At 37.3% G+C, this 25,090-nt stretch overlaps 1 protein-coding gene and 1 pseudogene across 3 annotated transcripts in view; both read right to left on the bottom strand.

Moving 5' to 3' along the window:
• OSBPL11 (oxysterol binding protein like 11) overlaps nt 1–25,090 on the bottom strand; it is an 81,960-nt gene that overhangs the window by 32,197 nt on the left and 24,673 nt on the right. For 2 of the 3 annotated variants that reach the window (XM_019723661.3, XM_074330551.2), the window contains exons 3-7: nt 15,477–15,652; nt 14,122–14,201; nt 12,370–12,546; nt 6,467–6,668; nt 1,954–2,099 (exon numbers count right to left, since the gene is read on the bottom strand). In XM_019723661.3, the coding sequence (XP_019579220.2) occupies nt 1,954–2,099; nt 6,467–6,668; nt 12,370–12,546; nt 14,122–14,201; nt 15,477–15,652 (781 nt within the window). The remainder of the gene's footprint in view (nt 1–1,953; nt 2,100–6,466; nt 6,669–12,369; nt 12,547–14,121; nt 14,202–15,476; nt 15,653–25,090) is intronic. The other variant, XM_019723662.3, reaches the window with a different exon arrangement.
• On the bottom strand, nt 22,659–24,535 carry LOC148754800 (elongation factor 1-alpha 1 pseudogene; annotated as a pseudogene).

Below are 25,090 nucleotides of genomic sequence, written 5' to 3'. Positions count from 1 at the left end.
AAAATCTCCACCACTGTAACATACGTCTCCTGCTTGCATTAACACTCATATTTCAAAAAAGGCACATGTGAATTTTTTTTTGAAAATTCAGGTCTGTTCTGGTATGCCTGAATGGAGGCTAATGTCTTGTAACTTAAAAAAAATGTGTGCTTATTTTTTCTACTTACACTACGTGATATACTTGGTCTACTCACCACTTCAGAAGATTTGCAAATAGAGGGAGCAATTCTCTCCCCACCTCCGTGCCCCTCCTCAAACACATGCCTCTATCCTGACCTCCAGCATACTTTGTATTCTCATTCAGAAGAATGAAGATGGAGTATATGACCTAATTTATAATTTTTCACTTGCAAATTGTATCTCTAGTCCTGATCTCTTTCCAAAACTTTAGTTTCATTATTTCCAATTGCTTTTTATATACATTTACAATCATATATCCTCTTCCTCAACATGTTCATAAACCATACTAAACCTTTTCCCTCACAAAGCTCTTTCTTCCATAATTTTCCTCTTTTTGTGTATAGCACCACGATTTTATCTAGTCACTTAGGCTCAAACGCTTGCTGTGATCGGACACTATAACCCGTCAACCACAAGTCCAACTGATTTTTCATTTGACATGCACATGATCAATTCATGTCTTCACTTCTACTTCTATAGCTTTCTACCCAAACTTTAATTTCAAGTCATATCATATACCAATCTTCCTAAACATACCCCATCCCTCCCCATGCTCATGACCTTATTATCTATCACATTAAGATTAAATTCTTCCGCATGCTTTTCTACATTCCTTAAGGGCACAGTTTACAATACATGGAATGGAGCAATGCTCCAGGGATTATCATTCCACACAGAATGCAACATGAACGGTAATCTGGATTTTTAATATCCAACAACCCTATGATCATTTTCCGTAAACCAGGTGCTCTGCTAAACTCATTTAGCAATTCATAACAATTTTATACGGTATTATTATTCCTGCTTTACAGATGAGGAAATTGAAGCTAAGAGTGGTTAACTGATTGGTCCACATGTTAGTAGATGACCAGATCTGGATTCAAAACCATCAAGCAAGTATTCTTCACAATAAGTATATATGCCTCAGTATCCCTGCTTGCAGAACTCCCCCATCTTGAGATTCCTCACTACTACTCTCTTCAAATCTTATCTCCTTTCAAAGCCCAATTCCAAGTCCACTTTCTCTTCAAAGCATTCCTTATTCACTCTACTCAGTACATTTCTCTTTCTTTAAATGCCCATATATGTGCTGTGATTCTAAGACTCTTCAGTGAAAGAACTGTCTTCTATTTTTGTGTCTCCTCTAATTCTTAACATTGGACTTGTCATATCCTAGATAGCTTAACAAACATTTACTAACTCATTGAACCAGAATGATATGCTGCAGTGGTGGAACTATGAATAGAATAAAACACTCTCTAGCTTCTGAGAAATGTGGAATGAATAATGCTTTAGGAAAATATTAAACCCTAAGACCATGTGCTATTTCAAGTAGAGTAACACTTTTAAAATTTGGTTTGGTAAAGTGCTTACTATCAAAAAGACTTAATAGTAAACTCTTAAACATGTAATTATACTACTAAACATCTAGTAAATGATGTTAAATAAAGAAATGTAAGAGATAAATATGCAAATAATCTTGTATTAGGATAAGCTATTTTCTAGAAAAAGAAAAACATGCAAATTCAAATTTTAAACACATTTTTTATCATGCAACATTAAACCCAAACTGAAAAGGGCACATAATTTGACCTGGAAAACACAATACGCACAAGTTTTATACAACAGACCTCTTCCACAGTCAATGTATTTAGTCTACAAGAACGTTGCTGTGGTGTTAGGCTGCTTGCACGCCCTGACAATGAAAAGGAACTGACCCTTTTCAGTGATTCCTGATTTTCACACCAAAGCCATATTTTCACATTACCTTACCCTTGTTAATAGTCCAGATTCTGCAACACTCTGGTCTTCTGGGACTGCCACTGGCTTACTCTGCTCAGTTGCAAAAGGCGGGTCAGCTCCATTTTTATAGTGGTTTGATAAAGGTATCTTTGGTTCTAACCATTCGATTGTCGTTCCTGATGAAGTAAGAGAAAACTTTCGCTGAAACTTGCTCATAATCTGGAAAGTTCAGCAGATGTGGATTTTATTAAACAATACTGTTTTGAGCCTACAAGTCTAAAAGCAATTCAGCCTGTTAAGAGACTCTGCAAGACAGCCATGTGCACCTCATTAGCATGAGCAGCACGATTGGGTGCTTTACAAAAGAGCACCTTGCAACTTGAAATCAGATACCACCATTTAAAAGAATCAACTGTGAATAGAACTGAAGTCACTTCTTGGGCAAATCTGTGAATCATAAAGTCTATTCCCTTCCTAACAGTTGATTTGCTGTCCTTTCTGTATGAACCCTGTACCTCTGGAAATCAAAAAGCATGAAATTGGGCTTTAGGGAGTCACAATTACAGGAGGAACCTTGGACTGTAAAATTGTAAAATTTGCTTCAATTTGGGTTGAACCTTATTCTCAGTAGCAGTTTTCTCACCAAGCAATATAACCTCCATGATCTAATTTAAGAATTGAAAATATATGTCCATTCTTCTTTTTTTCAATCATATAAAAAAAGCTCCATATACTTTTAAACTGAAAGGTTCTACTGCTGAATAAATAATAGCTGACCCAGTGAAAGACAGTAGTCACATTTAGAGACCTGTCATCTTCTCAATTAATGACTCAAATGTCTCTAATTACCCTCAACTAGTTTAACAAAGTGGATTCTATGCCTAATCAATAATGGAAAATGTTCCATTTGATTTCAGAGGCTGATCTAGGTTTCACAGAAAAGAGTACTACAATAAGTGATGTTCAGTCTACTAAGCAGAAAATTTAAAAAGTATGGAATTTACTCAGTCTATAAGAAAATCCCAGGCTTCCTTAGAGAAATAAATTACAAAGTTATGAGGCTACCAGAGCACTCTGCCTTACAGTTCAGTTTCACTTGGCACTGGGACATTCATGACTGGGGATATACCCTAGATAAATAAGTTCATGGGGGCTGTTTCAAAATTCCAAAGAAATGAAGGGACGGCCCGATGGCTCAGTTGGTTAGAGTGCGAGCTCTCAAAAAGGTTGCCGGTTCAATTCCCGAATGGGATGGTGGGCTGCGCCCCCTGCAACTAAAGACTGAAAATAGTAACTGGACTTGGAGCTGACCTGCGCCCTCCACAACCAGATTGAAGGACAACTCCCTGGAGAAACACACTGTCCCCCAATATTCCCCACCAAAAAATAAAAAAAGTCAAGACAGTGTTTAAAAAAATAAAAGAAATGGAAACACTTTGCTCCTACCTTAAATATGTTTATTTTTAATATCACTATTTAGATTTCTTTACTTCTCAAAATAGAATGTGCACAAACACTAAATTTAAGACGTCTGTTTTAAGAGATCACTCAACTGATTGTAAACTATAATAAAACTCTTTATCAAGCCAATCATTTGGTCTCAGGACCCCTCTAAATCAATGAGTCTTTGGGTAACACACATTAAGAGATCTTATGGGACTAAACACTAATATGAATTTAGATTTTATTTCTTGTGTCATCTCAAAATCTGAGTGGGAAGGTAATTCAATTTTTCTTTCCAGTTATATTTTCATTCTCAAGTGACTTGAGGATAAATTTCTATAGACCTAATTTGGGAAACATGGAAATTTACAATGAGAAATACCAATACTAGTTAATTAATTCCGCCAAACAACCACAAATCTGTGCTAACAAAACAAAAATTGATGTAGGAGAAAAACTTACTTCAAACATTTCTCAAAAGTTTATAATGTTTCACCTTTTAAATTAAAAAAGTAAATTTGTGCATGCTTCATTAATCATGAAGCAATCATTTCAAAACAAGGCTGTGTATTAATTCACACAAGTGAAATTTCAAAGAATCTTCAAATTATATAGTATTTAATTAATCAAGTATTTGTTGAGCATCTAGTTAGTACTAGTATTGTGCTACTTGAAGTACTTTTTAAAAATTAAGTAGCATAAACTGGAAACAAATTGTTTTATTTTATAAACAAAATTATTATTACCAAATGAGAAATTTCTTAGCTCAGGGTAACTTCTCCAATGTTCAACATAGGGGAATATTAAGTAAACCAAAGTCCATCTATCCCCTCAAAGTAATATAATGCAGCCAATAAAAATTATGTTTACTGAAAGCATATCACACATTGGAAAATATTCTTGGTATTAAGAAAAAAATGTAAGATACAAACATTTATTTTCTAATAACAATGGAGTAAAAGAAACAAAAACTAAGAAGAAAAATAGAAAAAAATGGTGCATAGTGTACTAATATATTAACAATGGAAGTTTCTGGTTGATAGGACAACACATTATTCTTGTTTCTTCTTCAAATTGTATGGTAGTTACTCAGTTTTTTATAAGTGTGTGTTGCTCTGTAACAGGAGAAAATTTATATCGGACTTTTCAGAATTCCCCCAAGGCAGCGGTCCATGAGCACAGCTCACAATTTAGTGTCTTCTCTCTTTGGCATGCCCTCTCCCCCACCCTAAGCTAATTGGTTTTGGTTGCTTTTCTGTGCTTTTCCCAGACCTTTTAGTATCAGAAGTATTAACCCATTCATATTAATCCACAATACTTTGCTCGCATTTAAGTGGCACTTTACATATTATTTACATGTTGTCCCCAAGTGGACTATTAGTTCCTGAAGGGGAACACACATAATTTATTGGCCTGACCTATACCTATAATTGACATTAAAAAATTTGTTAGCTTAAAATATTGAATTTAGGCACATGTGAGGATGGGATCCATACTATACCCATATCAAGATCTGATTATGATAAATTTTTCCTGAGCAGAGACTCAATATCTTTCTAAAGCATCTATCTTTCACAGTAAGGTGAGTAAATTGAATAAGAGAACCATGAGTTGTTGTGAAATACTAAGTTACTATTAACACAATGCCATCGGGGTAGGGGAATTGGAGAGATGTTAAAGGGTACAAACTTGCAACCAGAAGATGAAAAGTTCCAGAGATTTAATGCACAGCATAGTGATTATGGTCAACTATACTTAAAAGTTGCTACCCTGTTTTCCCGAAAATAAGATCTAGATGGACAATCAGTTCTAATGCGTCTTTTGGAGCAAAAATTAATATAAGACCCAGTCTTATATTATATTATACCCGGTCTCATTAATTTTTGCTCTAAAAGACACACTGAGCTGATTGTCCGGCTAGGTCTTATTTTCAGGGAAACACAGTTAGGATACCAGATTCTAAATGTTCTCACCACCAAAAGAAATGATAATTATGCGACATGATTGAGGTGTTAGCTAATGCTTCGGTGGTAATCATATAGATATGTATCATACTGCAATATATATGTATCAAATCAACACTGTTGTATACCTTAAACTTACACAATGTTATAGGTCAATTATATCTCAATAAAAAAAATGTGATGAGTTTATTCATCTCATTTAATAGAAAAACTCGTTTTTGTTCTCCCATGCAATAACATTCTTTTCCCCAGTAAATTATTTCAGTAAGTAGATGCTCTCAAATACTTGATGTATGATGTATACCTTATTTTTCAAACTGACAGGTGATGGATAGACTTTAATATATATCTCAGTATCTCAATGTGGAAATAATGAATACAGAACTAAACCAAAACTCAAGAAATGATCCCAACATTTCTACTTTGGTCAACTGCATGAATAGTGATATCACCAATTTTAAGAGAAATACGGGAGATGTGGGGTTTGAGTTCAGTTTTTGACATGTTGAGTTTGAGGTCTCTAAAGAGATATTCAATGATATTAGACATTAGACCCAAAATAATTTTAGATTCAAAAACGGGCACAATAAAAAGACTTTTTATAACATTAGTGGGATCATTAAAAGAGGCTTTCTGGTTTTCTATTTGTTTGCTTTTTAATTAAGATTTTCTGCTGTTAGAATTACAATGAATGCAGTCCTTTCTACATTTTGGCCCTTACTGTTAAGTCCTACCTTTAATCTATAACTTTTTTTTCCCCTCAATCTAGTTGTGAAGGGCACAGCTCACTGGGCCATGTGGGAATCGAACTAGCGACCTTGGTGTTCATGAGCACCGCGCTCCAACCACTGAGCCAACCGGCTGTCCACCAGAGGCTCAGCTCCAAGCTCAAGCCTGTTGCTTCTTACTGGACCATGTGAGAATCGAACTGGTGACCCTGATGTGATGAGCACCATGTTCCAACTACTGGGCCAACCAGCTGCCCACAGGCAGCTTGGCAGCTCAGCTCCAAGCTCAAGTCATTGTTTCTCACTGGCCCATGTGGGAATCGAACCGGCAACCTTGTTAAGCGCTCCTGCTCTAACCATCTGAGCCATTCGGCTGCGCCCAAGTCCTACCTTTAATCTATAACTTACCTGAAGGCAACGAGCCCTTCTGATGTGATGCATGCTGCAACTGTAGGATATGAAAGCAGTCATTTAAGCAGTTCATAGTTGCCATGGAAGTAGCTTTGAGCATTAAGAGATCCTGGTCCAAGGAACTAAGATGGCCAGAAGCAGGAAGGCATTCAATTCGTCTAATTAAGTCTCTTTGTTGTCCTTCAGCATGAGACATCATCTAAGGAAAACAACAGTTCTGTATGTCCCACTCATACACACTCGTATATACAATTGCCATTTTAATTACTATATTTATCTTTTGAGCCACTTTTAGGATATATTAGGCTTATATATCTATTTTAAGTTTGTTTGGCTAGCCTCAATTAATGACTATTTAATAGTGATTATCAACTGAGCAAAAGATGGTGATCTTTGGCAGCTATACTTTTTTGGGGAGGCCACAAAGCTCAAGAGCCCTGACAAACCTTTTATAAACAGCATAAATTTATACATCATCAAAAAGAACATTCCACATCATCTTTAATAGCTGCAGTAAACATTTCATTCTAAAGTAAAATTAATCCCCAGTCTGGGCTCTCAACCACCTTCTTCTCAGCATTTCTGGTCAGCCTCAATCTGAACCTCCATTAAAAACATGACGCTTTACCTGCTTCCTCTTTCATAATCTAACTTCCTGCTCCCATTAGCCTGATTTTGAAGCAAGTACGTATTAGATATAAGCTTTTCAGGTTAAAAAGTTAAATACACTCTGCTTTGATTAGAAGCTGAGGAAAGGTAGGGTGAGCAAGCTCCTCTGAGTAAATCAGTGCCCAGGGAAGAATACTGAGCCTATCCAAATTCCTCGTAAGGCAACCCATGGGGGATAGTCACATATCTATACAGAGAGTGCCAAAAAAATGTATACACATTTTAAGAAGGGGAAAAACTGTATTAAAATTATGCTGATGGTAACCACTTTGAGCACCTCTTATAAGTGCGGAAGTCAAATGTGACTTGCATTCATCTTTTGTTGTTGGTATATGTTGAGTATTACAATTTTAATAGTTTTTTTCCTTTCTTAAAATGTGTATACATTTAATGTATTTGACCTACATAGCTTTAACACTAAAAATCAATGACTATAGAAAACAGTGCCTGCCTGTTCCTTCTACATTCTGATAAAAATTTACCTCAAGGAGTTTCAAAGCAGTTTAATTATTTCCAGACCTTGTCCCCAGACTCCCTGATACTAGGGAGCATGATGACCCAACCTTATACATTCCTTCCATTTGATGTAAAACTGTTAATCATTGAACTGAACATGCCCTAATTGAAACTTCTACCGTACCAGATGTACTTTTCATGTACTTTTCACTTACTCCTCTGCCTATATAAGCAACCCACCCCCCCTTTTCCGGTTAGAGCCCTGTTCCAAGGTTTCTTGAAGGTCTCTCGGGATACAGTCCTCAGATAGGCCCAAATAAAATTCTTTTCTAACATTTACAGAGATTCAGGTTCTTGTCATTGACAGAGCCCTGTCCACTTTTCCTAACAGAGCTAATGGAATAACAATGATTGATGAGAAACTTAATTTTTTAAAATGAAAACTGAATTTACTGTGCTTAATTACTTTCAGTTGTGAGCAAAAGGTTCTCAGATTGCCCATCCTTTAGGCACTATTTTAATTCACACAGAAACTCTATATAGTGGAGAGATTCTTTTAGCTTTCAGAGCTCCGTTCCAGATGATTTTTAATTCAGTTCATTAGACAGCTAGTGAAAGCGATGCAAACTGATCCTACCAAGCAAATCAAGTGTGTCATACATGACCTAGTTCTTGAAAACATGTTGTATTATTGGATCAAACATTCACCCTTACCAGAAAAAAAAGTTTTTAAATGAAAAGTGCGAGTATGAAAATATCTATATACACACATCTATACATGCATAGATATGCGTGCTCTGTATGTGTACAGATGTTTTTGTATCTAAATTCTGGGACTAATTTCCAATAATCCAACCTTATGAATAAGTAAAACCACTTTGGAAAAGAGTTTGGCAATTTCTACTGAACTCAAGTTTATAGAGCTAAATAAATATAACCCATGATTGAGCAATTACATTCTTAGATCTATAACCAACACATATGTATATACACGTTCATCAACTCAAATGCCCATCAACATTAGAATGGATAAAGTTAAGGTATATTAATATGATAAATACTGTATAACAATGAAAATAAAGTGCTACACTCAATGTCATAAGTAAATCTCAAACATATAATGTTGACTGAAAAGATGCCATACTCAAAGGAGTACATACTATCTGATTCCAGTTTTAGAAATTTCAAAAATTGTCAAAATAAATCTATGGTGTTAGAAGTCAGGATATCGAGGAAAAGCATGGTGATGGAGAGGCATTAGTCTTCTAAAGTGCCAGTAATATTTAATATCCAGGATGTGATCACATGAGGAAATTACATCAAGATGTACACTTATAATCTGTATACTTTTCTATATTATAAGCCAATAAAAGTTTATAAAGGAAAAAAAATCACAAGTAGGATAGTCACTACATAAATAATGAGCTATCACAATATAACACTTAAGAAAAAAAATGTGTTTCTTTGTGCAAACGGCCCCAAAAAGCCACCTGGTGGTGCAGATGCCAGAAGTGAAGAGGCCTAAGAAAGTGATATTCTTGGCTAGAAAAAATTAACTTTCAAATATAATTATACCACAAATGTTAAAATTTAATAATGGTTCTTTCCAAAGCAAACAAATGAGCTGATCATATATTTACAAAGAAAAAGAAAACGGATTATGATTCGTGAAGCTATTTCAGTGACTGTTCCTGACACTATAAACCCTATTCCTCAGGAAAGAGAACGCTTCAAGAAAGCTGAAAACTTGCTTATTCTGTGTTTTGCAGCTAGTTACGGTGAATATGGTGATTGTAGTACATCACTTAGGTGGCATCTAGTTTGTCTGAAAACCAGATTAGAATCATGATGTTATCACTTCTATTTTACTTGTCTGTCTCCCTTATAAGACTGGCCATTTCAGCTACTCCTAGGGCCTAGAACAGCTCCAGATGAAGCATACATCGAATAATGGAGTGATTTGATATACAGTACTAATAATAAACAATAAATTCTCAAGCAGGTCATTTTAATTAGGTAAAGCTTTAGTAATCAATTCATGTTCAAGCACACTATGACTATTCTCAATAGTTGCTTTTGCCAACTGTTACTTAACCTAGTGCTGGACTGACCCATGAACTGATTAAAATGTTTCTTTCAAATTCACTCTGAATGATATCTTTGCCTTACAACGTCCTAGAGCTGGACCACTCTAGAACAGCAATTCTCAAAGTGTGCTCTGTAGACCTTTGAGAGACTCTTTTCAGAGGGTCTGTGAAGTCAAAACTATTTTCACAATAATTCTAGGAAATTATTTGCCTTTTTAATTGTGATGGCATTTGCTCCAATGGTGCAAAAGCAGTGGTGGGTAAAACCGTTGGCATCTGAGTGAGCACCAAGGCAGTGGCACTGACTGTACTAGCAGTCTCTGGATTCTTCCCGGTCACACAATTACAGGGGGAAACAGGCCAGGTTTACTTAGGAATGCCTTGGAAAAGCAGTACAAATTATTAGTTTTACCATATCTTGACACTTGAGTACATATTTTTAAGTCTATATGAGAAATGGGAAGTACAATTCTTTCGCATACCAAAAACAACAAAAAAAACCCCTTCTGTTGCACAGCAAAATACAGTACTTACCTAGAGGAAAAAAGCACTGTGCAACTGAGTTGCAAACTGAACTAGCTGTTTTTTTCACAAATCATTATTTTGACATGAAAGGATGTGTGATGTAATAAGTAATATATATTTGGTCTCTGCTACCCATCCCTTCCTCGCACACAGCTCCTAAACCTTTGTGATTTCCTAAGTGATTAGAGCACAGGGGCATCTTTTGTTATATTTGGGTTTGTTCCTGAAATATATTCAGAACATAAAGGTGAAATGGGTGTTTTCTGTTATTCATTACAAACCCTTTAGCCACACTAGAGTTTATGGTAGTGAGGTGATTTTTTTGGTGAGTCCCCAAAAAGGAACCAACCTCGTGATTAGAGGGTGAGAACTTTCAGCTCCCCATCTCCAACCTCTAAGGAGAGGAGAGGCGCTGGAGGTTGAATCAATCACCAGTGATCGCCACTGATTTAATCAGTCGTGGCTACATAATGAAGCCTCCATAAAAACACAAAAAGAAGAGGTTTGGAGAGCTTCTTGTTGGTGAACACACGGAGGTACCAGGAGGGTGGTAGGACCAGAGAAGGCATGGAAGCTCTGTGCCCCTTACCCATATCTTGCTCTACACATCTCTTCCATCTGGCTGTTCCTGAATTGTATTTTTTTATAACACACTGGTAATATAGTTAGTAAACTGTTTTCCTGAGTTCTGTGAGCTGCTCTAGCAAATGATCGTGCCTGAGGAAAGAGTAATAGAAACCTCAGATTTATAGCTGGTTGGTCAGAGGCACAGGTGACAAACTGGGCTGTGACAGGTGTCTGAAGTGGGTATACTACCTCAGGTAGACAGTGTTAGAACTGAATTAAATTATAGAACAACCAGCTGGTGTCCACAGAGAAACAGAGAATTGCATGGTGTGGGGGAGGGAACCTCTACACGTTTAGTGACCAGAGTACAGAAGTGTAGAATGTTGTAGTAGAGGAGATACAAGGCTGTTTTTCCTTTACAGAACGACAGTTAAAAACTACAGATATTCCGACTTAGGGGTTTGTGGTAGACGTTTTCTCAAAATTAAACAAAATGAGCCTGTCACTTCAAGAAAAACTGACAGTATATTTGTTGCCAATTATAAACTCTGCGCTTTAAAATGAAAATTAGAATTTTGTAAAACCTATATCTGTCGCCGTAAGTTTGACGGCTTCCCAATACTGAAAGCCTTTTCTAATGAGATTGACAGGGATGTTGATAAATGTGAATATCTGATGTTGTATAATCCTAAAATAGATCAACACTTGCAAGACCTGCATAACTCTATAAACTAATATTTTCCAAATGACTAATGCATGGTGTTACAAAATCATGCATTGGTTAGGATCTATTCAAAGTGCAAGACAGACCAATGAGTTGCCATGTAACAGAATATGAGAAGTTTATTGATATGTGTTAGATTCCACGCTGCATGTAACATTTAAGAAACTACCACTGTCAATTTTTCATGAAGTACCAAAGAAGAATAGCCACAATTATCTTAAAAGGCTCTTAAAATATTCCTCTAATTTCCAATCACATCTGCGTAAGGCCACGAATAAATATCTACAAGCTCTATCAAATTTAACTCAGCAAACAATACAGGGAATATTCAGAACCTAACAACTGCATCTTTTTATTTATTTATTTATTTATTTTTTAACTGCATCTTTTGTTAACTATAATTATTTGGTACTCAATTTGAAAGGGGACGAGGGAAATGGTGAGAAAAGGCAACATGAAGAATTTAACTATTCTATTTTTGTGTATATTTGAAATTTTCTATTTATATCTATCTATATAAGTTCTTTTTTTTTAAGATGAGTCACTTGTTTGGCCATAAGGTCTTCCCACTAGGCTTACTAACCCTCTTGATCATAAATTTTACATCAAAAAGTCTGTATTTTTACTTGAGAAATAAGATACAGACTTGAAAAATGAGAATGTACCCAGTACATAGTTGACAGACTTAAGGAAACTTAGGACACCATATAAAATCAGGGAATTTTTATGACCAAAAAATTATCTCAGCATACTAGATAGGAAACATTGAGGGCCCCAGAAGACATAAAAAGAATTTAAAAAAATTTTTTGTGGCAAAATCAAGCAGGTACGATTATTTTGTGCATTTTAACTTGACTTCAATTCATACTTACTTCTCTGACTTCCACAAGATGATCTGGAGGTAAATGAGCTCTTTTGCTCACTGATTGTAGTTTGGAATGTCCAACATTAAAAAAAGAAATGGCATTTTGACTTGATCTCCTCTGGGATATAGGAGAATTACCACTAGATGCAAGTGAGAAGCTCCGTGATTTCAGAGGAGGATTATTCTGTTAGACAAAGAAAATCATTCCTTTTCAAAAAAATTTAGGCTCTCTAACCCTCAACCTATCATACATTTGAGGCTTACCCATGGATAGTCTTAAAAATTAAATTAACCTCAGAATTGACTACAAGAACGTTTCTGAAAATGATAAAATTTAAGACACACAAAGTTTAAGCATTTCACACATCCCACAGTAAACTGGTAATATTTAGAAACTTAATTCCAGGTGTGCTGTCACAAATATTTTTTTCACTTTTTATAAATATTAGAATGATAAGAAATTTATAATTTCAGATTTTTAAACACCATGATTAAAGCAAAAAATATACTCAGCAATATTCAATTATGATAAATTTTCTAAATGTAACATGCAAGTATCTTTGGAACAAATGAGTGCTTTCTGATCATTTCCAATTATTATAATCTTGCAGGATGAGTAAAGCTTTTGTGTAGAATTTCCTGAAGACTGTGCAGTAGGCCTAAATCACAATCAACTTTTTAAAACATTTATGGGAAAAAAACCACTAGGAATAAAAATGTTTTTCGAAGTCCAGCTATCACCCACGGTAGATATGGAATCCTTTAACTATGCTGCCCAGATAATAGTTTTTAGATATCTCTAATCTCACATTTCAAGAACTGAGACCCTCCTTTTCACAAAAAATCAAACTCTGAAGAAGATATACAAATGATCAATAAGCATATGAAAAGACGCTCAACATTACTAGTCATTAGGGAAATAAAATCAAAAGCACAATGACATTCCATTTCACACCCATTAGGATGGCTCTAACAAATTAAGGGGGGAAAAAAAAGGTTAATAACAAGCATTGGTGAGGATGTGGAAAAACTGAAACCCTCATACATTGCTGGTGGGAATGTGAAATGGTTTGTCCATTTTAGAAAATAGTTTGGCAAGTCCTCAAAAAATTCAACAGAGAACTACCATATGACTCACTTCTAAATTCCACTCCTAAATATATAACCAAGAGAACTGAAATCATGTATTCACATAGAAACTTAAACACAAATGTTCACTGAAGTATTATTCCTAATAGCCACAAAATGGAAGCCCAAATGTCCATCAACTGATGAATGGATAAACAAAATGCAGTACACTCATACAATGGACTATTGTTCACCCATAAAAAGGAATACAATGTGATACATGCAATGACATGGATGCAACTTGAAAACATTATGCTAAGTGAAATGCCACAAATAGACAAATCCATAGAAATAGAAAATAACTTAGTGTTTGACAGGGGCTTGGAAAGGGGAGAAAAGGGAGTGACTGGTAGTGATTATGGGTTTTTTGTTCTGGAATTAGATAGTTGTAATGGTTGCACAATCCTGTACTTATGCTAAAAAACCACGGAATGATACACTCAAAAGGGTAGATTTTCTGGAATTAGTTGTAATAGTTGCACAATCCTGTACTCATGCCAGAAAACCACGGAATGATACACTCAAAAGGGTAAATTTTATGGTATGTGAATAGTATCCCAATTTTAAAATGTAAGAGAAATATTAATTCTTTCCCATTTTTGTGCATTAATGTAATACATGAATCACATACCTTTCCAATAGCTTCAGTGTGATGCTGTGTACATATCTGAAGTCGGCTAACCCAATGCTGTCGCTCTTTAGCATCAGTGGCTGATAAAAAGAATCTAAAAGTTATTTCCTTTTATATTGATTTCTGGAATACAACTGTCTACAGCATGAAAATAGATCATTGAAAACCAGGGGTTGGTCCTACTCTCCTTGGAGCAAATGTCCTTACTGTATGGAGGCAGGAAATAGGCCCAAGCATCAACCCTGTTAAGTAACAGAGTATCTGGATGTGGATATTTCCTCAGGAGAATAAATTACATGCAGTTAGATGGGGCTATGAGACTTGACATGTCTTAAATTTCTCACAAAAATATGCTCTTATTTAAAGAAATAACCTTTATTAAGCATTTAATGTGTACTCAATACTTTCAGATCTCAAGTAGCATACGCAGCTAGGATTACCCTTACACTTTACGTGTATTAATCAGATGAAAAACAAAAACTTCTACACAAATTAAATTTATCTAAACAAAGTTATATTTTATTTTAATTAATCCCAACTATCTACATTAGTTCCTAAAAACCATAAAGAGGGAATACAAACCAAATCAAGAAAAGGAATAAACTACAAATCCACGGCAGACATAAAAAATATCATTTAAAGAAGCCTGTGTTTTCAGAGTTCTCAGTAATTAGGGTTTTACCTCTACAAATGTTTAGAGGGGTCAAGCTTAAAGACTTGTTCATTGTCTCACTCAAAAAAAGTTATTTATTAAAACAGATTTCATAGATTCATACATACAGAGGGTGCCAAAAAAAGTATGCACATTTAAGAAAGGAAAAAACAATTGAAATTGTTAATAGTCAATATATACCGGTAACAAAAGATGAATACAAGTCACGTTTGACTTCTGCAATTACAAGAGGTGCTCAAAGTGGTTACTATCGGCGTCTAGACATTTCTAATTACAGCGAGGTACTGAGCAACGTTGACCAAAGTGTCCACTTGTGTACATTTTTTTGGCACCCCTCGTATATATAGTCAGGGGACGTAAAGTACAGCATAGGGAATATAGTCAATGGTATTGTAATAGCTATATACAATGTCAGAGGAGTAGTAGATGGCGGGGGGGTGGGGGGTGGGAGAGGCGGTTTCAATTTGAGGGTGTAAATGTCTATTACATAGCTTTGTACACCTGAAACAAACAAAAAACGTATTTCATAAATTCTTAAAGCAATTCCAAGGTTCTGAATATTGTATCTACATCATCAATGACAATAGTTTCCATTTCCAAAACCCAAATGAAAGCAGGGAAGTACACCAACTTCTCAAGGGAAAAAGAAAGTCACATGCTAGTTCTCATATCTCAGTCATACCTCTGAGTTTATACTGTTCCCCACTGGCAGCATTTACAGTGAAGGTGTGCGAGTCCTCGTCACTGGGTGATATTACAGCTCCTGCAAGCTGCAAAGTCCCTCTGGGTTTTTGATTTCTAGATTGTTCATTCACAAAGTATTCCAATAAACCAGCTTCATTGTTTAAAACAAAAAACCTGTAATGATGAAAAAAAAAAAAAAAAAAAGGTCATTATTTTTAAAACATTTCCCCTAGTCAAACTAAAGCAAACCAAATTTCAATCACTTATACATTCTGGAGTTTTTGCCATTAAAAAAAATAAAATTTAAAAGTATTTTAAGAAGTACTTGGAAGCACTAGGTTGAATTTCCTAGCAGTAAAGATTATTGAAAAATTGAACGAGTTTAATAAATGTCCAGCTGAAGAAATGGCATTTAAGAGGGAAGATGCAGCCACATAACACAAAAAGGAAACAAAAATTAGTGTCCTTTCACAGGAAGACTTCTCTCCAGAATTCATTAACAGGGAAGGTAAACTGCCCAAGGAAAAGTGATAGTGAGAATTTTTGTTTAAAATTCACTATAAACAAATCAAAACATGAGCTCTGAGGTTAACTAAACGCCAGTTAAGAAATGAATCTAATATTAGATTAATCAGTGAAATATACCATGAAAATAATGTCAGGGTAGAAAGATTTTGTGAATGTGTCATTAAGTAGGTCACATCTAAAGATTAGTTATCCTGTTTAAAAATGAAAAAGCTGGAATTGGAGATGCAGAAACTTGAAACTAAATGATGAAATACTGATACACTTTGGAAAAGAATTTGATGTTCTGATTTGGCTCTAGATGAACTACTTTAGGAAATATATTAATTTAAATTCCAATTTAAGTAGTGTTATCGATCTTCTCTTTAAAAAATAGAAAGATTCAATTTCAAAAATTTATGTTTGGGTTTGGAACAGTTTAGCATACGACATATTTGTGTGTTCTGTAACACCAGACAATTTGATCCAGTTTAAGGTCCTATTAGATAGTATCTTAAGCAATATGGCAACCATATCAAACTGGGAGAGAATGGAATCAGCCTTTTATTTAGGGAAAGGAAAAAAAGAAAACAACAACCAATGAGAACCAAGCAAAAGGTGTTGAAAGTGGTTGCCTAAGAAGGGAGATGGAAAAGAAAAATGCAAAGGACTATTGTTTTTCTTGTCATCTTTTAGCATGCTTCTGATTTTAAAAATTATGTTCCCATATTTTGATAAAAATGTAAACTAATTTTAATATTTTTAAGAGTTTTAAAACTTCCACATCATTAATTACTACAGGAGTTAAACGCTTTTTCATGTGTTTTACTGACCATCTGTAGTTCTTAGAGGTTGGAAGTCCATTAAGTTTTGCCCAGTTTTAATAGGGTTATCTTTATTTTCCCAAAGATCTGAAGGGATTACTTGAATTAACACATGATGGTCACTGACAACATCTTAAATTTCTAAAACATATGACCTGTCCTTAGTAAAATACACATATGAATCTGCTATGGTCTGAGTGTGTCCCCTCAAATTCGTATGATGAAATCCTAATCCCTAAGGTAATGGTATTAAGAGACCGGTCCTCTTGGGAGTGATTAGGTCATGAGGGTGGAACCCTCCTGAATGAGATCAGCCTTTATCAAAGACTCAAGAATGCTCCCTTGCTGTACTGCCACGTGAGAATGCGAGAAGTCTGCCATAGGAAGAGGGCCCTCACCTCACCACGCTGGCACCCTGATCTTGGACTTCCAACCTCCAGAACTGTGAGGAATACATTTGTTCTTTATAAGCCACCCAATCTGTATTTTGCTATAGCAGCCCAAATGGACAAAGACAAGAAAGCAATCTCTTCAGCATACTAAAAACCATTGAGTTGTGCACTTAAAGTGGGCAAACTGAATCCTAGGGCGTGTGCATTCTTTCTTAACGAAGCCAAGAAACATGAAAGGAAAAAAGGAAAGAAGTCACTTCCCCCTGCTCTAAGCAGTAAGTACAATTTATTTCAAACAGACAAAGGAAAATGACTAGTTTCTTCTCTTAAAAGTAGTCAATTCAAAGAAAATTTAGAATACAGTATGTTTGGAAATCTCAAGTTTCCTGTGAACACATATTTCTTACCCCAAAAGGATTACCACAGATTTACAACATGGGAGGCACTCACCTAGATATACAGAAAGTATTGCTGAGGAGGGGCTGGTAAAATGATAGAAATGAGCCAATAACCGTACAGCATGGTGACTACAGTTAATACTGAACTGCATATTTGAAAGTTGCTAAGACAATAGATCTTAGAAGTTCTCATCACAAGAAAAAAAAAATTTGTAACTATACATGGTGACAGATGTTAACTAGACTTATTGTGGTGATCAAATCCCAATACAAGAATATCTCCGAGATACTGCAGGTTTGGCTCCAGACGACCACAATACAGCAAACAGTGCAATAAAGCGAGTCATATGAATAGTTTCCGTTTCCCAGTGCATATAAGTTATGTTTACTCTATATTGTAGTCTATTAAGTGTGCAATAGCATCATGTCTAAAAAAGCAATGTACATACCCTCAATTAAAAAAAAACCTTCAAATACGTCGTGATGGGAGGAGAACTGACTCTGGGCGGTGAACACACAATGTGATATATAGATGATGTATTACAGAATTGTACACCTGAAACCTATGCAACTTTACTAACCAATATGGTCACCCTAATAAACTTTAATTTTTGAAAAAATTTTTTATTGCTAACCACCATCTCAGCCTTCAGAAAGTCATACTCCTTTTGCTGGTGGAGGGTCTTGCCTCAGTGTTGATGGCTGCTGGGTGAGCAGGATGGTGGTCGCTGGAGTGGCAATTCCACTCTGGCTGGCTCTGGCAATTCCTTAAAATAAGACGATGAAGTCCACTGCATGGATTGACTCTTCCTTTAGTGAACAATTTCTCTGTAGGATGCAATGCTATTTGATAGCATTTTGCCCACAGTAGAACTTCTTTCAAAATTGGAGTTAGTCCTCTCAAAACTTGCCGCTGCTTTATCAACTAAGTTTATGTAATATTCTAAATCCTTTGTTGTCATTTCAACAATGTTCATAGCATCTTCACCAGGGGTATATTCCAAATCAAGAAACCGCTTTCATTGCTCATCCATAAGAAGCAATTCCTCACCTGCTGAAGTTTTATCATGAGATTGCAGCAAGTCAGTCACATCTTCAGGTTCCATTTCTAGGTCTAGTTCTCTTGCTATTCCCATCACATCTGCAGTTATCTCCTCCACTGAAGTCTTGAACTGCTCAGTCATCCATGAGGGTTGGAATCAACTTCTTTCAAATTCCTATTTAATGTTGATATTTTTACCTCTTTCCACAAATTACGAATATTCTAAATGGCATCTAGAACGATGAATCCTTTCCAGAAACTGACTCTGCCCAGATCTATCAAAGGGATCAGTATCCGTGGCAGCTATTACCTTACAAAATGTTTTTCTGAAATAATACTGTGTTTCCCTGAAAATAAGACCTAGCCAGACAACCAGCTCTAATGCATCTTTTGTAGCAAAAATTAATATAGTATCTCATAAGACCCGGTATTATATTGTATTGTATTATATTACATTACATTATACCTGGTCTTATAGTAAAATAAGACCGGGTCTTATGTTAATTTTTATTAATTTTTGCTCCAAAAGACGCATTAGAGCTGATTGTCTGGCTAGGTCTTATTTTTGGGGAAACATGGCAAGACTTAAAAGTTGAAATCACTCCTTGATCCATGGGCTGCAGAATGGATGTTGTATTAGTAGGCATGAAAGCAACATTAATTTTTTCTAAAAAAGATTTTATTGGGGAAGAGGAACAGGACTTTATTGGGGAACAGTATGTACTTCCAGGACTTTTTTCCCAAGTCAAGTTGTTGTCCTTTCAATCTTAGCTGTGGAGGGTGCCGTTCAGCTTCAAGTTGCTGTCCTTTCAGTCTTAGTTGCAGGGGGGCGCAGCCCACCATCCCTTGCGGGAGTCGAACCGGCAACCTTGTGGTTGAGAGGATGCACTCCAAACAACTGAGCCATCCGGGAGCTCAGCGGCAGCTCAGCTCAAGGTGCCATGTTCAATCTTTTAGTTGCAGGGGGCGCTGCCCACCATCCCTTGCAGAAGTTGAGAAATTGAACCAGCAACCTTGTAGTTGAGAGCCCAATGGCCCATGTGGGAATCGAACCGGCAGCCTTCGGAGTTAGGAGCACAGAGCTCCAACCTCCTGAGCCACCGGGCCAGCCCCAGCAACATGAATCTTATTGTATATCCCCATCAGAATTCTTGAGTGACCAGGTACTTTGTCAATGAGCAGTAATATTTTGAAAGGCATCTTTTTTTCTTAGCAGTAAGTCTCAACAGTGGGTTTAAAGTATTCAGTAAATCATGTTGTCAACAGATGTGCTGTCATCCAGGCTTTGTTGTTCCAGTTACAGAGCACAAGCAGAGTGGATTTAGCAAAATTCTTAAGGGCCCTAGGATTTGTGGACTGGTAAATGAGGCACTGGCTTCCACTTAAAGTCACCAGCTGCATTAGCCCCTAATAAGAGAATCAGCCTGTCCTTGGAAGCTTTGAAGCCAGGCACTGACTTCTCTCTTGCTGGAAAGTCCTTGATGGCACCTTCTTCCAATATAAGGCTGCTGTGTCTACATTGAAAATCTGTTGTTTAGTGTAGCCCTGTAGGGTAGATGTTGAGGAAAAGTTGCCTTCATTGATTGATGTGAGCTTTTGTCTATTGGCTTTTATCTGTTTCTGCATGTGAGGTGATTTCTGTGCTGTAATCAAGGGTTGGGTAAACTCCCCCTTTGGTCTCATTCTACCGAGCAGAGGAGATATGAGATGTTGCTTTCTGGGTCTCGTTCTCCCGAGCAGGGAGGCACGAGATGAGGTTGTTTTTCTGTTTGGTCTCATTCACTCGAGTAGGGGAGATATGAGATGATGTTTGCTGTTCTGTCTGTGCTGTGACGTGATAGTTAGCTTAGGGTTAAAGAAATTCTTGATCAGGGATTGAGAGAATTCCCTCTTTGTTCTGTCTGTTTTGCCCACATCAGCAGATGAAGTGAAGAAGTAGCTAAGTTACACCAAGACGACATGACAGGCACGTTGCCAGGCTTTGGAAGACCTTGGGCTGATGGTCCCAAGCAAGAACAGTAGATATTGCTTGTCCGTATAACTAGCCCTTTGGCCAGATAAGTAATATATTTTCTTTTTTTATCACTGACTGCTGGACCCTCCCAGAACTGGCCATTCCCAGAGGGGGAGGCAGGAACAAGAAACTTGGCTCTAAGGTACATCTGAGAAAATACATAAGACAGACCTCAGCTGGCAGTGTAATAATTATTATTTCGTCATTTGGTCATTTGTCATTGGTGATTTTTCATCATTCTCACATTTTTGAAGACTTCCAGCAACATATAGCTTACACCACCAGGGGACGTCCTGACTTCCAGCCGCGAACCTGGTGAGGGCTGGCTGGTTCCTGGCCTCTCCAGTGTTGTCCCCCACGGTTAGGCTTCTTGAGAATTTGTTACCATCTAGAAAACTTGTACGCAGCTTGCAGCTTACAGCGTCAGAAGACATCTTGACTTCTAACAACAACAAAGACAACAGCAGCAACATTCTTGGGAACTAGCAAGCAGCGGGGTGGGAGACACCTGAATTTCTCTCAGATACAGACCTGCCAAAGTTTTGATTTATGACTTTTCCAGTGCTGTTGTCCCCCAGTTTGGTGACCTTTTGGCATCTACTGTAATAGTTACTATCATATATAGCTTATTCCTGCTTTTGGATACTCCTTACTAATGTATTTGTGTATTTAGCCCAGTGATTTTTGATCAATACTAAACATATGTTGGGATCTCTTAAACTTATATGTATGTGTACGCCTTTGACATGACATTGTTATCAATGTATATAGTTTAGTCTTAACCACCTTTACTTTCTGACATTAGCATATTCTATTAATTGCCTTTGTCTTTTGCTAAATAAACTGATTAGATATTAAATAAATAAATCAATTAGCCCCATTCTAGTGTGTATTCCCCTCCCCCCCTTCTTTTCCCCGCTCATCATTACAAGCCCCCTTCATTATTTATCTTCCCAGATCCTCTGGAGAACTTGCTGCAGCTTCTCCATCAGTACTTGGTGGTTCTCCTGCACTTTTATATTATGGAGACGGAGTCCTTCCTTAAACCTCTCCTGGCTTCAGACTTTTCTTCTGTAGCTTCCTCACCTCTCTCAGCCTTCACAGGATTGAAGAGAGTAAGGGTCTTGCTTTGGATTAGGCTTTGGCTTAAGGGAATGCTGTGGTTCGTTTGATCTTCTATCCAGGCCAATAAAACTTTCTCCATGTCAGCAATGAGGCTGTTTCGCTTTCTTATCATTCGTGTGTTCAGAGTAACACCTACAATTTCCTTCAAGAACTTTTCCTTTACAACCTGGTAGCTATTTGGCGCAAAAAGCCTATCTTTTGGTCCATTTTGGCTTTTGACATGCGTTCCTCACCAAGCTTTATCAATTCTAGCTTTTGATTTAAAGTGAGAGATGTGCAACTCTTCATTTCACTTGAACACTTAGAGGCCACTGTAGGGTTATTAATTGGCCTGATTTCAATATTGTTGTGTCGCAGGGAATAGGGAGGCCGGAGGAAGGAGAGACAGAGACAGGGGAATGTCCAGTTGGTGAAGCAGTCAGCACACATACAACATTTATGGATTAATTTTGCCATCTTATATAGGTGTGGTTCGTGGCACAACCTCCTGCCAAACTGCAAAAGTCAAATCATCAAAGATTACTGATCATCAATTACCATAACAAATATGATAACACAAAAGTGGGAAATATTGCAAGAATTACCAAAATGTGACACAGACACGCAAAGTGAGGAATGCTGTTGGAAAAATGGCACTGATATACTTGCTCTGCACAGTTGCCACATATCTTCAATTTGTAAAAAAACACAGTATCTGTGAAGTGCAATAAATCAAAGAGCAATAAAATGAGGTATGCCTGCATATACAAATATAGAATCACTAGGTTATATACCTGAAACTAATATGTTATATATCAATTATACCTCAATAAAAAAATGAACCATTAATAATCCTTTTTTTTTCCCTCCTCACTAAACTTTGTTTTAATGGGTCTCAAAATTCTGTGACAGATTGTTTTGGTCAAGTTGCTTCTTTTAAAAAGCACTGATTTTACAAACTAGTAACTTACAAACTGCCACACAAAAAAACAAATGGTCCACAAAACATTCTCCTTTCCTTCTGAAGCTTTTACGATGCATTGTAATTATTAACCAGTCTTTTACTATTAACCTTAAGTGGCCAAAGAGTTAACCGAGACACACAGTTCTGAGACCGTCCTTCCACCACTGATTAAGACTGGGGTGGCAGGTATTGGGGGTAATATTCACTTAGCCTTCTGAGCTTTCTGGGCAGACTTGGTAGCCTTGCCAGCTCCAGCTGCCTTCTTGTCCACTGCTTTGATGACACCCACAGCAACTGTCTGTCTCATGTCACGAACAGCCCAGAGGAGGACAGTCAGAGAAGCTCTCAACACACATGGGCTTGCCAGGAACCGTGTCAAAAATGACAGCATCACCAGATTTCAAAAACTTCGGTCCATCTTCCAGCTTTTTCCCTGAACAACGATCAATCTTCTCCTTCAGCTCCGCAAATTTGCAAGCATGTGAGCTGTGTGACCATCCAGCACAGGTGCGTTTCCGGCACTGATTTGGCCTGGATGGTTCAGGATAAGCACCTGAGCTGTGAAGCGAGCTGCTTCTATTGGTGGTTCATTTTTGCTGTCACCAGCCACATTGCTACAACGAACATCTTTGACAGATACACTCCTGACAATGAAGCCCACCTTGTCCCCAGGAAGAGCGTCACTCAAAGCTTCATGGTGCATTTCAACAGACTTTACTTCAGTTGTTAACACTGACGAGCCAAGTGACCCCCATGCTGGGTTTAAGAACACGAGTCTCCACTTGGCCCGCAGGGACTAACCGATACCACCAATTCTGTAGACATCCTGGAGGGGCAGACCCAAAGGCTTGTCAGTTGGATGAGTTGGTGGCAGGATGCAATCCAGAGCTTCGAGCAGCGTGGTTCCACTGGCACTGCCATCTTTACGGTGACTTTCCATCCCTTGAACCAAGGCATGTTAGCACTTGGCTCCCGCATGTTGTCACCATTCCAACCAGAAACTGGCACAAATGTGACTGTGTCAGGGTTGTAGCCAATTTTCTTAATGTAGGTGCTGACTTCCTGAACGATTTCCTCATATCTTTTCTGGCTATAAGGCAGCTCAGTGGAATCCATTTTGTTAACACCCACAATTAGTTGTTTCACGCCCAGTGTGTAAGCCAGAAGGGCACAGTCACGAGTCTGCCCGTTCCTGGAGAGACCTGCTTCACATTCCTGCCCCAGCAGCAACAATCAGGACAGCACGGTCGGCCTGAGGTGCCTGGAATCGTGTTTTTGATAAAGTCTCTGTGTCCTGGGGCATCAGTGATGGTCACATAATACTTGCTGGTCTAGACTTTCCACAGGGAGATATCAGTAGTGATCTCACGCTCACGTTCAGATTTCAGTTTGTCCAAAACCCAGGCAGACTTGAAGGAGCCCTTTCCCATCTCAGCAGCCTCCTTCTCAAATGTTTCAATGGTTCTTTTGTCGCTCCCACCACATTTGTAGATCAGATGACCAGCAGTGCTAGGCTTTCCAGAAGCTACATGTCCGATGACAATGATATTGATATGAGTCTTTTCCTTTCCCATTTTGGCTTCGATTTAGTGGGGGTTTTCATGACACCTGTGTTCTGGCGGCAAACCCATTGCAGAAAAGCAGATTATCTTTGCAACACTATGGACCTACTGGTAATAATGGGGCACTTTGGGTTGTCTTTCATTATACATGAATTAACCCAAATGCTCTTCCTTCATCTCTTCTATGGAGAGATATTTTACAAGATATGTAGATTGGGGATAAAAAGACAACCTACATAGTGAGGAAATTTAACAAAGCTATTTTGCCCAGAAGAATACTAGACTCTTGATTGAGGCAATTTTAGCAAATTGACCTAACCAATAAGCTAAGGAAATGTAGAAACAAAGGTTAAGTGTGACAGGGAAACTTAAGATTTAGCTTTTTACAAATCTTCACCTGCAGAAAGTTCACCGAACTTGTTAAAAGAAAATGCTGTTAAGATTGGCAATTAAATAATGGTTCACTTTTTGCAATTTCAAAATAACAAAGATTGCCAGTTTGGGGCAATGACTGATCTTTCAAATAGCCCACAATTTAAAGTGAAGTACATCAAATGCAACTTTAATCCAAAAAATATTCTGACTCGGAAGTATATCTTAGGACAAAAATAAATGTCAGTGAAGATTTCGGAAGGAAAAGGTAACCATGTGCTTTGTTTCGACCATCCTAGGGCTTTAATGTTCAGGGTGTACAGACTTCTAAGCCAAATGGGAAGTGATCTCACCTCCAGGAATTAGAATTGAAAGTAGAAGGAGGTGGGTTCAGGAGAGGATCTTGCTGCGTGTACTTTCCTAAGGCACTACATTC

This window comes from Rhinolophus sinicus, chromosome 17 (assembly GCF_057876585.1).
Source record: "Rhinolophus sinicus isolate RSI-liver-muscle chromosome 17, RSI-T2T, whole genome shotgun sequence".
Classification (NCBI taxonomy): domain Eukaryota; kingdom Metazoa; phylum Chordata; class Mammalia; order Chiroptera; family Rhinolophidae; genus Rhinolophus; species Rhinolophus sinicus.
The sequence above is the reverse complement of the archived record's forward strand: the minus strand, read 5'-3'. Positions and strand labels throughout refer to the sequence as shown.